Genomic DNA, 15,852 nt, shown 5'->3' on the forward strand with positions numbered 1-15,852 from the left:
GTGTACTACCGTACGAATCTGGAACTTTTCAATTCCAATAAATTGATCCGTCTAAATTTAATATAGATAAAGGTGATGGCGTTGATGCAGTGTAAAAAATGCATTGTGAAAAAGCAGCAAAAGAGGTTCACGATACTCTTGGAAACTGGTAGTATTGTTGTGCATAGTTCAAAAGGCTGAACGCCAGCTTTGTGGTCAAAGCTATGACAAGTCAGCCAAATTGAAGTGATTGCTTTAGTTGGAATTAGAAAACTGAGCCGAGCTGACATTCACTTGAGCTATGGGCTCAATAAGATGGACTTAGCATAGGGAGTTTTTTGTTTTTTTTTTTTTATGGGAATGTTACAATGGAGTAGTTTTTGTTGGGATAAAAAAACATAGTGGCATGGAAAAAAATGTTGCCAGTAAAAATTAGATAAAAATATTTGTGAGTACAAATGTTTGGGAATTGTTCAAATCCTACTTTTTCTCTGGTGTGATCCCATTGTCGCGCTCCCAAGGAAACACTGCCGCCATTAGTGGTGGTGGGTTGTCCACAATTGTAGAAACAGACCATGACCGACTTGAAACCGCCACGGCGTTCGTCTCGGAAGGCTTCGCTTCAAGCAACGTTAATGTGTTCATTCTTCCCCCTCCGTGCCGCCTCCTCTGTCTAGGTTGTAGCGTCGTTGGCACCGCGTGAGAGATCAGATGTGGTGGTTTTGGTGGTGGTTGCGGTACCCTTTCCTCTGTCGGTGCTGAATCCGCGAACTTCACCCTCTACATCGCGACCACGCCGCTTCGAGTCCCATTACCGTTGCCCAAAATTGGTGTCCTCCACTGCTCTTACATCCACCTCGACACTGTCAATCCAAATCGCGGTAGGTAATTCCAAATATGCCTCTGAATCTTCTACTTGGTGAATAGCTTGTGTTGTCTTGTTCCGAATTGCAAAACCCTGTATTGTTGATTGAAATACTGGATTGATTGGAATTTTGGCTTGTTCTGTATTTGCCGTAAAAAGTGGAGCTGACGGATAAATCTGAATTTTCGGGTTTGAGATTTGAATTTCTGCTTGAGCTACACTTTCTGTTGAATCCTATTGTTATTGTTAAGGTAGGAATTTGTAAATGAAATTTGATGAGTCTCCTTCTTCTCCTTTGATGTGAACTTTTGCTGTGATTTCTGAATACCTTGTTAATTTTGAAGTTTTTGCTGTTGTAGACACTAATTCTGCAATTTTATATTCTGAATATGAATTCCAAAATCGGAGATTTGTGACTATTGAATTCTCTGCAGCTAGCTTTGTTGCATTTTTGCTGAGTAGTGAAGTGAGAATTCATGTTTGAAAAAAAATTGTTTAAAACCATGTTACTGTAACAATTTGTCGTAATCAAAGGTGACTAGTTCTTATTCGGATGTTGACTGTGATAGCAAAAAAACTTACATTGTGGATTGAAATTTAAAGTTTTGTAAATTTCGTTGAGTGCTATTGTAGCTAGAATTATGGAATTAGATGTAAATTTCCATAATTAACGATTTTGGAAATGGTAGATTTTATGGGTGAGTATTTTTCTAAACATATGACTTTTCTTCCACATCCATACCTTGTGCGTCCCCTTCAATAATTATTAAGACACTGGTGAGAATGCAGCCAAAATTTGATGAAAAGATTTAATGAATAAGGCGTTAGGACACCAGGTTCAGTTGCTAACATCATTGACAATTGGTACAGTGTTTACGAGTCTCTTACAACAATCAGTACGAAGAGAAAAATGGAAATAGAATGGATTGGCAATGAACCAGTTATGACAGGGAATCATGACTTGTAGAAGAACCCGAACCCCACCAGTAATGCTACCTACGCAATAGGATCTTTGTGCAGGGGATGTGTTGCTTATTGTGAGGATTTAGCTCTTCTGCCGGAATTATAAAGGGCATTGCGTAACGCATCCTTGTAACGTTCGACTTCCTCTAATCTGGTCTGGGTAGCTTCCAACTGACGAGCCAGATCAAGGTATCTTTCTTTCCACCGAAGTGCAAGATCAAAGTTGTAATCGTATACGTAACCATCCACAGCCCGGCATAGGTGGCGGATGCAGAGGCGAGCACAGTCTTCCTTGCTAACTGCGGCATCGTATGCGAATCGGCCTTCAGAAACAATTGCCTCGGAGCTCCCAAGAGGGACGACCGCGACTAGATGACGGTGAAGTAGGCGACCATGTTGTGTGGTATCCGTCATGGAGCGATAGATGGGTTCCATTATGTTTACTCTGGTGCAGGCCTTCTTCAGAATCTTTGTCATGCTGACGGAGATAACTTCCCAGCGCTGTGGCTTAGGTGGAACAAGATGGTGGGCTGCACGTAAGCAGAAATGAGCGGACAGAAAATAGTGATGAGTTATGTTGCTGTAGACGAAATTTGATGGATGAGTGATAGCATACTTACGGGGTTGGTTATCGTTATTCCGGTGCAGTAGCTGCAGGAATCGAGTGCGTAATGCATGGATAGCTAGTCGCTCCTTAGCCCGTACTGACGGTGGCTGCATTGGTGCCCGAACTTTTCTACTCAGTACCAGTCTTCTTCCGTTGTGTGGGTCACCACCACCAACGGAAGCATGATATGCCTCCTCGGCCTCCTCCCGTGTGCTGTAGGGCAGCCAGCGAGTATCATCAAAGTCTTGTATTTGAAGGCCAACGTTGTCCATGGAAGTGTAGACCCCAGGAACCCATCCCACGAAAACACAATAATGAGTGTGAACTGGAGTTGCCTGCATGATATTATGTTTTCAAGTGTTATTAGATATAGTTCAAGGTGGATAGAATGGAAGGAATGAGATTATATATAGGCTTTAAGGTTTTTTCAGTTGTGGGATTGTAAGGGAGTGGGAATGTAAGGGAGGAATCTTAGTATGAGAGGTAAAGGTCGCAGTTGTCATCAAGTGAGCTGTGACGGAATTATAAAAGGGAATCGGATTCTGTAGAAGGCGGTGGACCCAACCATTATGAGTGATGTGAGTTTGCTTGAAGGACCAGCTAGGGGGATGGGATGGGTGGTTGGGAGCTAATGAAATTATGTAAACTTGCAGTTGAATGGGTGACGGGTGTGTGGAAGCAAATAGAAACACGTCAACTTTGAATTATGGAATGAAATAATGAAGTAGATTGGAATTTTTAACCTTTTTATTTTTCGGTATCTTTTAGCCATGCCAAATACAAATGTAGATAAATATTTAATTAGGATTCGAATGTTTTACTGTACATAATCGGGGAGCTAAAGCAATACATAGCTTGCATGTTTACTTATCTATTACGCACGAACTAATACATTAAGAGTAATATATGTAGCGTGTTTTTAATATATTTATTATTTAATAAATGTCTAGAACAAATTATAATTACGAAATTAGTTAATTATATTTTATGATGTTACACTAATTAAACATGACTTGAAAATTATGCATAAATTTTGACCAAATAATATGTTTTTATGTTTCATACAGTTCTACATTTCAATATAAATAAGAAACCGAAAATAATGATTAGTTTTGGCAATAAAATCAAAGCTTAAACAATAAATTAGCAATCCAAGTTGGCTAAAAATTAAGATATTTAAAAAGGCTAAGATAAAGGGCAATGTATCCAAATGAATTGAAATGCAATTAAAATTACTTAATTACTGAAATTATGTTAATAAACATTTTTACAACGGATTTTACAAAAATAGAGGCAAATGGAATTAGTGAGAGGAAGTTGTGAATTATACATAGCTAAATTTCCCACATATAGCTTTAGAGGACAAATGTAAGGTGGTTGAGTGTCATTTTTCACCATAATGGGTGAATAAAGTTTTTTATTTTTACGATTTACAAAAATAATAACCAAATTAAACATTTAACCTTTTTTATTTAGTTGATTATTACGTTTTCTTCCTTGTTAATATAGAAAAAAATATTAATTTCTTTCTAAGGAGCAATAAAATCATTTACAAGGATTACAACAATTTTTATTAGAATATAAGCGTTTATGTAAGGGATATTTTTTAATATTTTTTAAAACTCTAATTTATTATTAAATTTGTGTTTTGGGTTGTTTGGAGTATGTAAGCTCATTTCTATGTTTTGACATGTGCTTTTGTGTTTATGTAGTTTGCCAAATTTCTTATTAATCCATCTAATTTATACCCTAACGAAACATGCATGACACATATTTCATATTTATTGTTTATTCTCACCTACCATTTCATACATAATAAACATTGACACTACAAAATAATTATTCACCAACCATATCATACAGATAAAAAATCTTTTGACTTTATATAAATTTTGTTACCGTACGAATATACGTGACAGGAATCCTAAAGCAGCGTTTAAACAACATTATTGAGTTAAACATACAATTCCATTGTTCTCTCTTCGACACCGTATGATAGTTACACTTCAAGCATAAAATAATTGATCCAATGGGTTAACATGTTACAAATATTTTCATAAACTAGATTGTACGCACGGCTAATCGATTACATGTTTCCACGTTCAGCTTATCAACACTGCCTCCATGATTGGGTCTATGGTTTCTTCAAAGCTGATGGCACCCCATACATGGTACTTTCCGTCTAACTTCGCTGACGAGGTCCTCAGCGGTGCTACTGTGGATCGGCTACAGGTTGGGTATACACTGCCCTGGATGCCAGAAACGAATAATCTCCACTATGTGAGATATGTCTCTTTGTAATAATTAAGTACTGAGGTCTAGTGTTGAAATCTGTAGACTCTTAATATCGTCTGCATTGTAGGTATTTGTTCCTATCTGGGAGCCAGCAGATGTGTGGTATCTGATGATGCTTGATGTCAAGGAATCAAGGTTGTATGCATTTGACGTCAACAAAACCCCTGAAAGCATTATTAGAAGAGAGGCCAACATGACTCGCATTGTGAGTATAGTTGTAACTGAAAACTATGTTATATATATAGACGTAGATTGGATCTGGCTTTAATATATTGTGATTCACATTTATTTGCGTTCTTGTTGAACGGTGCAAACATTGACATGGACAACATGCGTGATGACCCAATTTCAAAAAAATCGCGAATGTAGTGTCGCATGTTGGGGAAGTTGTTCATGTTGAATCGGAACCTGGTTAACTTTAGGCATGGGAACCCAAATCCTGCAACTTGGGGCAAGTTCCACTACCCAGCAAGTCTTCCGACTGATGTTGACGGGTATGTAGCTTATCCCATTACACACCAACTCACCCGGATAGTACTGATGTCGGATGCGTAAACTTTGCTTCCACATTTTTGTTTTGTTGCTAAATTTGATTTTAACCCGAGTTGTTGCGAATGGATTATTCCGTTGTCTCCGATTGGTTTCCTGGTTGCAGGGTGGGCACTGCAGTTTAGTGTCTTTATTGGATCCTGCACGAAGGTGGATTCAGTCCGAGGATATTCAATCCATTGGTATGATGGTCATACTTTGCAGAATGTTTCCTTTCTGTTTTTGTACCAGGAAGGAGTTATTGTTGTTAGGAACGTAACAAAGTTTATGTTTCGACTCCATGCAGGTCGATACCGATACTGTTAGGATGAAGGCAGCGATCAAGATAATTCAGTCCATTGGGAACGAAGAAGGAGGATCTATAGATGTTCACTCGCAAATGAACTAGATGGACGTCATTTCCTTCAACTAATCAGAGCAGATATATGTTTTTTGTCAATTATGCTTTTCTCGGAAGAAGTCATGTTAAGTATTTGTGGCACTAAGTCTATGTGGGTCGTTTGAGCAGAAGATGATGACACTAACTTGTTGCTCCTTTTGGCAGTGGATTCAAGGGCCTTTTGCACCACCTTGTTATGTGTGTTGGGTAAGGTTTAGCACATGCTAGAACCTATATCCTGTGTTTATGTCAATAGTGTAGTGGAAATCAACTGATGTCTGTCTTATAATCTTTGTTAAGTTTTACGTAGGGGATCAACTGCTCGTGTAGCAACTAAAACAAGTCCAGTCATGCCTTGGGTGATTGGCCTTATTTTAGTTGTGTGACCGTGAATCCATGTGTAGGGTGTAGTTATGCGAAAAACTTATGAAGTGTTGCTTCCTTATATTGTCTTCTTATTCGCACAGGTAATTTAAATAGTTACTGACAATATGAAGATTTCCAACTGAGTTGGCGATATCATCCTTTCAAAATCGCGTGGTGACCTCATAAATTAATTTTCTAACTTCACGGTTTTAGGTGAAATTCTTACACTCGATTTCAGCTACGAAGGAGAAGTGAACCTCTCAACTTTCCTGCCGATTATATTTGTGCCTTGCCGCTTTTATCGAAAACGGAATGTAGCGGTTTACGTACATGTCTAACTTATTTTACATTTAAACAATATTCATTTATTCCAATTCTAATTAGAACGGTTGGAAAGATGAATAATGTAAATAACTGAACAAGTGATATCCAACATAAAGGAGTTTTAGGAGAATGAGAATTGAGTTAATAGCGAAGGTTGAGGTACTTGGATGGCCAATGATACAAATCCACGCAACACATAATTGTATAATGAAAAGATAAATGGTAGTAATCTATGAACTTTAAGTCTTTTATCGTCCTTCTAAATCTAGCTATTTCTAACTTTTTATAATTAGTAGGTTTTCTTTATGAAGTACATATTTGAACGTGTTAAAATGACTAAGATGTATTTGTATAAAAAACGTCTTTCTTTTCGTTTATAACATCCAAACTGGTTTCTAAAAATTGTTTTTAAATTGTATTTTGTTAGTCATCCAAAGTGGCAAAACTGAAATGAAATTAAGTACTATTTTAAATCTTTAATCTAAGTTGCGAATTTAAGATTTAAAATTCTAAAATTCAGGTTAGAAATTTTGAAGTGTAAACTTTATACACTTTTTATAAAGAAGATTTTAAAGCTGATGCTTATTAATGGTTTGCAACACTTGTGTAACTCAACCTAAGCTGCATGTGGCATCTTGTATGTACTCCTGCTAAATGTCAATTGTGATAAATTTGGACAAGGTAAATTTCAGGTTATAGTAATTGAGAAGTACAGTGACCCAATTATTCTATACCAGTCTCTTGTTTGTACATGGAAAAATGTTTCTGAAATTTAATAATGGGTACTCTCATGTGCTTGTTGTACTCATGCGATGACTTGACTCTAAAATCACCTTTGGGGTTGCTCTCATATCCAGGTGGATTGCTTTGAGAATCAAAACTTTTGATTGTAACGTAACACAAGTTGATTCTATATTATGAAATTGCACATACTTGCAAATGAAACACCCTGTTCTATGGGTCAAGCTAATGGTAATCACCATGGATACCTCATATCGAATTTAATAACCTCATTCATATTAAGAAGAAAAATCTTCAAATAAAATTAATTGACACTGTAGGTATCATCTCTTTAGAAACATTAAACATATTCAGTTCAGTTTTGACATTACTTTACCTGTTGCCAACACACATGTACCAATTCCTTGACAGCATCTTACTCTTACCATAAATCATTCTTTTACGTCCAAATTTAGCCAACTCTCCTTCGACGGTTGTTGCTTCCATTGCCAGCATATGACACCTGCAACATTTAAAAATCATGGCTTAACATCGACCGTCCCCTCTAAACAAATTGACATGCTTAAAAAAATATTTTGCTTATGCCATCTCACCGTTGGGTCTCTATTAGGCATATGCTGACTTGGCACGGTGTTCTGCTCTGTATATGAAGTTGTTACTCGTGGCCCATTGGGACAATGAGTACGTCTATGTCCCAAACAACGGCATGTGCTACACTTCCTCCGCTTGACAGCCCTTGATCCAAACGGTTCATTAGCTCGCCCGGTCCCCTTTGTGCGAACACCAATTGGATCTCTAACCCCCTGCGCCGCATGACCACTCCCTGCACCATCACCAGCATCTCCATTCATCATTTCTAGCCTCAGTGTGTCCTCCACCACTTTCTCTGTGTACACCTTGAAGTTCTCTTCACTCTGACAAGCAACCCGAGCGAACCTTTTGCAATGTTGCAAGAAAGCACCAACACGGTTACGATAAAGCGCTTCCATGTCGTTGACTTGATTAACCCCAGACATCTCAACCTTGGCTGCCTTCGACCATCGTTGCAGCACCAGGCTCTTCGGGAGGGACCCAATGTCTAATCGGACAAGCATTGCAAGTATTTGGACGCAAGGAATTCCGAAAGATTCCATCCTTAAGCAAGTGCATACAAAAGTGTCAGACATTCCATGGTGAGTCACGTTCCACCTCTTCTCTGGCCTCCTATATTTCTGAGTCACGTATGTGCATGTGCCTTCCGATTCTATGCACCCTAACACTGTAACACGCACACACCTCTTCAATGACTCCCGGTATCTTGCAAAAATCTCACGTGTGAAATTCATTGCACCTGACTTTTCCAACTCGGGAAACTCTGTTTGGATTACAGGAGTCCCATATGATGATCGAAACTCGAGCTCATCTTCGTTGTCTCTGAGGAATTCCACACACCGTTGGAAATTGGTTATGAATTCAAGAATCCCGTACCTGCTCTCCACAAACCGCCCAAGCTTCGCATGCAATGATTCGCATCGGGAAGTCGTCCTAATGCCAGCAAAGAACCTTCCACGTATGTAAGTTGTTGCCCAAAGCAATTTCTTCGAGTATAAATCCTTCACCCACTCATGATCCTTCACGCCACACTCACTCACCATCGCTTCCCACTGCAACTCAAACTCCTCCACCTCTATGTCTGCTAGCATGCAGTGCCTAAACAAGGATGTGAACCTCGGCATACATACATTGGAAGTAGCATTTTTCAGTAGGTGCCATGCGCAAAGCCTGTGATGAGCATCGGGAAAGACCTCCTGGATAGCTACTCGCATTGATCTATCCCCGTCAGTTATTATGGCCTTCGGAGCTCTGCCATCCATACATTCGAGAAACTTTCTTAGAACCCATACATACGAAGATTGTGTTTCACTTGATACCATTGCGGTTGCAAAAACACAAGTCTGGTTGTGATTGTTAACCCCAGAGAAAACAACAACTGAAAGATTGTATTCGTTTCGTCCATAGGTAGCATCAAAGGCAAGAACATCACCGAATAATCTGAAATCCTCCTGACTACGACCGTCACTCCAGAATAAGTCACACGTGTTGACCAACCCCTACCTCATACCTCTAATACATCTTCTCATCTCTCCTAGAAGCCACCTCCAAGAACCTTAGTGCTGCATTCACATCACCATTCTGCAAGGATCGTTGTCGCCTAACCTCGTTGTACATGTCTCGCTTGGTGAATGATACGCGGTTGAAACCCCCAGCTTGTGCTGCTATTGACTTGTATATTTTCGGGATTGAAATTCCCACTTGTCGCAGGCTATCCATGTGCGCTATGTCAACATCCGAAATCTTCCTGTGCGCAGGCAAGTACTCCACAAACTTTTGAGGCAAAAGATCATGGTTATGCTCATCTACAAAACGTGCCACAAACCACTTTCCCGTGTCAATCCTTGGCTTTATCCGCATCTCGGCAGGACACCCACAACGGGTGACAACCTTGTGCTCTCTTTTGCGATCCTGCTTTTCTAACCATTTCTTGTCCCGAAAACCTTCTCTATTGCACAAATACGTTATCTGCACAAATTCTCCTCTCTTGTTTTTTATCTTCTTACCTTGTCGAACAGCAAAACCCTTCACCCGGCTGTACTCTTCATATATACGAGCAGCTTCCTTAGGATTGTTAAACTCCATTCGCAAAAAATCATCAGCTGTTATTGTCACAACTTCAGCCGCCTCCATTCCATTCTCAATACTTTGCTGTCCTCCCCCTACTTCAACCTCATCATCTTCCATTCCCATGTCTTGTACTATTTCCTGAAAATACAATTAACTCATGTGTTGAGTCCACATTGCCAAACTTAATGAATAAACCTATTTGCCTATTCACATTGGGTTGCAGTATTGTAAAATACATCTTTTAACCAAACCTCGCTACCACATACCTCTTCGAAGGCAACGTCCCTCAGCCTTTCACTCACTCTCTCCAATACCGCCTCATCTGCAAATGCGCCTTCGATCCAGGACCCAAGCACCTCTTTCATTACGAATCACTTTCTCTGACATGCACACCACCTAATCTCAATGGATCAAACCAAGCAGGTCTTGAAATTTTTATTTTCAGACATATCTCATCAATTTCAATTTCAACAAGTAATTATTTCATGCAACCTGACTGAAACAAGAACAATTCACAACCATACACCTCAAACACTATCATTAAACCAGTAATTTCAATTTCACGCTCGTTCACATTAACTCAACATAGTCTTAACATGCAACAAATAACAATATTGCTGTCTCACTTGTAATCTCCCACTCAAACCCTTTCCAAATTTCAATTCCTAATGACCACGTTGCGAGCACACTCCCAACATTACTGTAGTTCGCTCATTCATACTTTCGACTGCATTAGCACCATTATCCACCTCTCCTACAATCCAATACTCAATAAACCACCATCACCGCCTCATAATACACCATTCCCAATTGCAAGCAAACTATTAAACATGTATATGCTTAATCATAAACATCATCTATATGTAATGTGTCTTTATTACTAACCTTAGTTATAGTATTTGCCCGTCTAACTTTGTCCACTGTGGTCTCTATGCATCCAAGTGAAATTCCCTTCTTCAAATGATGGTCCACCGTATCCAATAGAGACCCTAAAGCTGCCCGCCGCACCCTCCGTTGGCATTGCTACCGACCCTCAAGCCTTCACCGTCTTCTATTTCTGACACCACCGAAAGCCCCAATTTTGTTAACTAGGGCATTCGATCCCAACACCAACTTGCTTATTACTCTCTCTTCATTCCAATCCAGCTGAGTCTGTTACCAACTTGGCTATTGCTCTCTCCTCATTCCAATCTAGTTGACCCTGCACGTAATTTCCTAAATAAAAAACGAAGACGTTATCGTAATTTCAGTTTTTTTATAACGACAAAAAAAACCCTTTTACCTGTTAACGCTAGGAACATCGCTATTTCAAAAAGGACAATGACACACCTGATAACTTTCCTTTACTAATTTACTTATTTTAGAGAATTTGGTCATAATTATATTTGCATTTAAATTATTAAAAATTATATTGCATATAATTAATAGTTGTACACCTGTATTCACATTATCATGAAAGACATTTATTTTAGCTGCAACGATCTCTCTTAGGATTTATTTAACAAATGTACAATCCAGTAATTTCGTCTTAAAAATCTTAAAACATGACTATTATACATAAATAATTGCTATAGCGCCTAAAAATATTTGTCTAAACTTATCAAAAAAATTAAAATTTAATATTTAATTTTAAAAGAAAAGTTTTAGGTGCAAACACCACTGTATTCTTTCCGCCTTATTCTTCAAAAATGCTGACCTTGATTTTGGGGGGCCTTAAATGGTCGATATAGCTTCTCATGCTAAAACTTACTTTATAAATTATAAATTTATAATCTTCGATTCCATTTATTTATTTTTCTAACTAAATTGGGCACCCAAGAGTTCCTTTATGGGTACAGCTTTCAAGGGATGAATGATTTCGATCGTGATATTTTGTGTGTATACATTATACAATGTGACTCAAAAGTCTCAACTTCTCAAAGTGGGGCATTAGTGCACTACCACTAATTGCACCGCATGACAAGACTTGCAGCTGCAACGATCAATATATATAATTGGAAAATTTTCAAATATTTTTAAAATATCGGTAGTAATTTTAATTATTAATTAATTAATATATATTATATATTTTTTATAACTGAAGTTAAATATTAAAATTGCTTAAATACTGATATTTTTAAAATACTTAAAATTTTTTATAGGATATATTCCTTTTTATATGCATAATTTTTGAGAATTTTGATTTTAATATTATGATAGTTTAAAATAATTTATATATTTATTCAATTACATTTTTAAATAATTATTAAAGTTTGAATGTAAAAAAAATTGTTTAACATAATAATTAGATATATTGTAAAGTTTTTTATATTAAAAATGCTGTACTAAAATTAAATTATTTTTTAATAAATATAAAAAGTAAAAAGATATTTTTTTTCAAATATTACCGAACATGCTAAAATATTTTTCTAAATAGTTAGAAAATATTATTTATGTTTTCAACTCACTTAGCTTTTTCTTTTATGTTCAAAATTAAATCATTCTTTTATTATTAAATAAATTGTGAGACTCAATCAATTTAAATGTTGTATTTCATTTCATGATAGAACTATATATACAGTGGATTAACTTGATTAAAAAATATAACCAATTTGGGTTGATCGAGTGGTCAACTCACTCATCCCGTTTTTGTGTATGCAGCAATCCATTAGTCAACGACAGACTCTTAAATGAAATTCAGATTTGCGACACCCTAACATCTCTCAATCACATTATTATCCATTAAAATACGATTTTTCACAGAAAATACGGAAGTTCAATTAAAAATAAAATATAAACAAAAATTTAAAATTTTTTATTTTAAAAATAATTATTAATTCGCCATATTAAAATCAATAAATAAGTATACATATGAATATTAAATAAAAAATATGAAAAATATTAAAATAATTAAAATCGTGACCTATTAGTGCACATATGAGATAATTTGAAGAATACAATAAGATGCATAGTTTAAAATTTAGTAATATTAATTATAAAAATTTATTAATTATAGATATCATATGTATAACATTATGAATATTATTTATAAAATTATGGATGTTATGTGTATGAATTTATGGATGTTATGATTAAATTTATCAATTGAATAAATTAATTTAAGAATTTGATATTTTTTAATTCAATTATGATAAAAATTAAAAATATTTGTGTTAATTTGATAGTTACTTATGCAATAACTAAAAAATAATGTGTATGAATATAATATCTAATAAATATGAATTTAATTTTTAGATGTTAGTTATATATAATTATAAATGTTATATATATGAACTTATGAATGTTATGTGTATAAATTTAGTTAGTATAATATAACTATAAATACACATAAAAACACACAAAAAATATTTGTAAAATTATATATTTTAATATTTAATTATTTAATAATTTTTTAAATTAAAAAAAATTGACGAGTATAGCCCGTAAACCTGCTAATTTGCTGTTAAGTGGAGCGGGATAAAAATATAGAATCGTTTCAAGACGGAGATGTCTACTTAGTATCCTTGTGCACGATTCCACACTTTTGTAAAATTAAAAGGAAAAATTTTAATTTATACAAGTTCTTTTATTGTATATAAATTTAATAAAATTTTTCTTTAAAAAAAGTTTATGATACTAATTAATTTTTCATATAATATCATTGCAAGAAATATCGATTTTAGCCATTGTTAATCGTGGCTAAAGTACGCAAATATTGTAGCTAATAAAAATATTTCTTTCACTTAAAATTAAGACTTTAAGAAAAGAGAAAATGAGTGAGCAATAAATGGGTAAGTTTATAATTTATCTAATAGTATATAAAATTTAATTAGTGTTTGAAAAGAAACCAACTTTCTTAGTGAAACTGTTCGGTAGCTCGAATAGATAGTGGTTTGAGTGGAGTCAGTTTAAAGTATGAGAAAAGATTTGGACTTGAACACAAATTCTACGAGAAAAAAAGTTGTTTGAGTTGTCAATGAATTAGCGGATGAAGTTATTTGTAAAGATATTCTGATATTAAAATCAGTGTTCATATAATACGGTGACTAATTAGGATAAAAGATGACGTATCTTTGAAGAATGGTAGATTCCTCTTTATTTATACTCTATATTCGAATAGATCTTTTTTCTTAAATTCATTCGCCTAAAAATTTTTGCTAACTGTCCAAATTCTCAATAAATTATGAGGTGATATGCGGGTCACTTCTAGACGCGGGTCAAATGCCGGTAATTCGGAGATCTGTAAATGAACTCATGACTCTTATTGGTCGAGTCGGAGCAAAAACATATCATTAAAGTTTACTAATTTTTAAAGGTTTAATAATTTAATTTAATGTGAGAGAGTGGACCAATAAAATAAAAAGATAAAGACACCCTTATATATAATATAATGATGAAAAAATACTATTTGTCTTTTAAAAGTTAATTTTTAGTTAAATTTTTTTAAAAATTTATTATTATTTAATTAATAATTTAAATATTGATTTTTATATATTAATTATTTAAAAAATAAAAAATATTTTTTTATTTCTAAAAACCAAATAAATAATAATATTTAAAAAATACCTAATTCTACTGATAAAAATGATTGTCATTGATGTGACACAATTTTACTTTGGCGTGACAAATCTAACAACCCTTATTTCTTCATCTAATATTTTTTTTTTAGCTAATTCCAATTTTTTAGCATATATGGTATTCAATTTTGCTGCTTATATTCACTGAATTAATTAACATCAGTTATCATTCATTTCTTTGTTTTGTAGAGGAAATAAATTTTACAGGTGAGCAATTTATTATTTTTAACTATTAAAAATTTAGACATTGATAAAATTAATCATATAAAATTTAAACTAATATTATACCATAAAAAATAAATTATGTTTAACAAAAAAAATTTAATAATTAAATTTTTATTGATTTTTTATTTAAAAAAAATACATTACATTTTTAAATTATTTTTTTATCATCATCTTTAACTTTTTAAAATATTATTTTTTTTTCTTTGACAAAATCTAAAAAATCAGAACTCATTTCCATTAACTAAGAATTACTATCTCTTATACTATTCTTATTTATCGAAACCTAACCTTATTCTTAAATTGTCAAAACACAATACATCACAACACAAAAATTAATTAATCAATTGTTTTTTCAAATATTTCGATTTGGCAAGTATGAATAGTTACGTACTCACACGATCCAGCCTGATTATCCGGCGGGTCGAGAGCACCGCCTCCGATCTAAGTCCGAACCATCCTCCATGATAGAAAAATCCAACGGATCGGTCTTCTACGTCCGACCCGAAGTACGCGTGACTTACTACTGCGCGGTTCAAGTCACCACACCCAGCAAATCGGTCGGGTTGATATCTTCGGAGTAGCACCCGAAGTCTCGACCCGAAGTCCGGAACGACTTGCTCCTTCCATGTGGACTAGGACAGTTCACAGAAGCTTGTTGACCAGTGGACTAGGTCATTTATGGGCCTGCCTAACACAGTATATAAAGGGAGAGGTCTACTCTTTCCCCACGATACGTAACATCTTACCTAATTTGACTATCACCTCATACGAACACTGACTTAATCGTCGGAGTATCCTTACAGGTGGCTACCCCTTCGTCATACCACCTCCGGCGTCTCCAGCTCACGGTTTATATCTCTACATCAACTCCAAGTCAACCCAAGGTCTCGCCTATCCTCCCTCTCACCATCACCCGAGCCGCAGAGGACTTGAGGTCTCCAGGTAACAAACAAATATTAATCGTGATTACAAGAGAAATAGAAACAAAATAGAAGAACTGATAAAATGTTAATAACTAACTATTAATTAATTAATTAGTTAATTACTTGGATCAATGTTGGTGCTCAAGAGCTCCTTCAAGTACATCTTTCTATCATATTATTAGGAGCGATGGCATCAAAAAGCTTGACAATTATCTTCTAAAAGTTTTCTTTAATTTTGTTCCATCTTCACCATCATTACAGCTTTAACGTTGTACACAGAGACAGTAGTGGTGAAGTCTTATAACCAAATCCTCACTAACACTACAAAAGAAAAATCTTGCGGTCTTTGTATACCTCACATAACTTATGTTTAATTTTCTTTTTATTTTTCTATAAATTGAAATACTGGTTTTGAATTT

General features: G+C 35.1%; 3 protein-coding genes across 7 annotated transcripts; 1 reads left to right on the top strand and 2 right to left on the bottom strand.

Annotated features, from left to right (window-relative positions):
- Positions 1–93: 93 nt before the first annotated feature.
- LOC112797795 (uncharacterized) lies at positions 94–6,127 on the top strand. Of its 3 annotated transcripts, XM_025840884.3 has the most exons (6): positions 473–860; positions 4,521–4,694; positions 4,777–4,914; positions 5,079–5,203; positions 5,365–5,440; positions 5,545–6,127. In XM_025840884.3, the coding sequence occupies exons 2-5, from the start codon at positions 4,539–4,541 to the stop codon at positions 5,381–5,383; spliced, it is 438 nt and encodes a 145-aa protein (XP_025696669.1). In that variant the 5' UTR covers positions 473–860; positions 4,521–4,538; the 3' UTR covers positions 5,384–5,440; positions 5,545–6,127. The 3 variants fall into 3 exon arrangements, 1 of the variants encoding a protein (XP_025696669.1); XR_003199871.3 differs by lacking the exons at positions 4,521–4,694; positions 4,777–4,914; positions 5,079–5,203; positions 5,365–5,440; positions 5,545–6,127 and adding an exon at positions 1,715–3,164 and having other exon boundaries at positions 94–860; XR_003199873.3 differs by lacking the exons at positions 4,521–4,694; positions 4,777–4,914; positions 5,079–5,203; positions 5,365–5,440; positions 5,545–6,127 and adding an exon at positions 1,715–3,164 and having other exon boundaries at positions 257–864.
- Positions 1,640–3,247, bottom strand: LOC140184506 (uncharacterized). The gene is made up of 2 exons (XM_072236198.1): positions 2,428–3,247; positions 1,640–2,337 (listed from the first exon to the last, which is right to left on the bottom strand). Exons 1-2 carry the CDS (start codon positions 2,753–2,755, stop codon positions 1,877–1,879), a joined length of 789 nt encoding a protein of 262 aa, XP_072092299.1. The 5' UTR covers positions 2,756–3,247; the 3' UTR covers positions 1,640–1,876.
- Positions 6,128–7,322: 1,195 nt separating the features above from the next.
- On the bottom strand, positions 7,323–11,163 carry LOC112797796 (protein FAR1-RELATED SEQUENCE 5). Of its 3 annotated transcripts, none has more exons than XM_025837308.3 (5): positions 11,012–11,163; positions 10,615–10,944; positions 9,996–10,125; positions 7,662–9,867; positions 7,323–7,570 (listed from the first exon to the last, which is right to left on the bottom strand). In XM_025837308.3, the coding sequence occupies exons 4-5, from the start codon at positions 8,979–8,981 to the stop codon at positions 7,520–7,522; spliced, it is 1,371 nt and encodes a 456-aa protein (XP_025693093.1). In that variant the 5' UTR covers positions 8,982–9,867; positions 9,996–10,125; positions 10,615–10,944; positions 11,012–11,163; the 3' UTR covers positions 7,323–7,519. The 3 variants fall into 3 exon arrangements, with proteins under 3 accessions (XP_025693093.1, XP_025696671.2, XP_072092298.1); XM_025840886.3 differs by having other exon boundaries at positions 10,615–10,930; positions 11,012–11,049; XM_072236197.1 differs by lacking the exon at positions 9,996–10,125 and having other exon boundaries at positions 11,012–11,055.
- Positions 11,164–15,852: the final 4,689 nt, after the last annotated feature.

Source organism: Arachis hypogaea, chromosome 4 (assembly GCF_003086295.3).
Source record: "Arachis hypogaea cultivar Tifrunner chromosome 4, arahy.Tifrunner.gnm2.J5K5, whole genome shotgun sequence".
In the NCBI taxonomy this organism is placed as follows: Eukaryota; Viridiplantae; Streptophyta; class Magnoliopsida; order Fabales; family Fabaceae; genus Arachis; species Arachis hypogaea.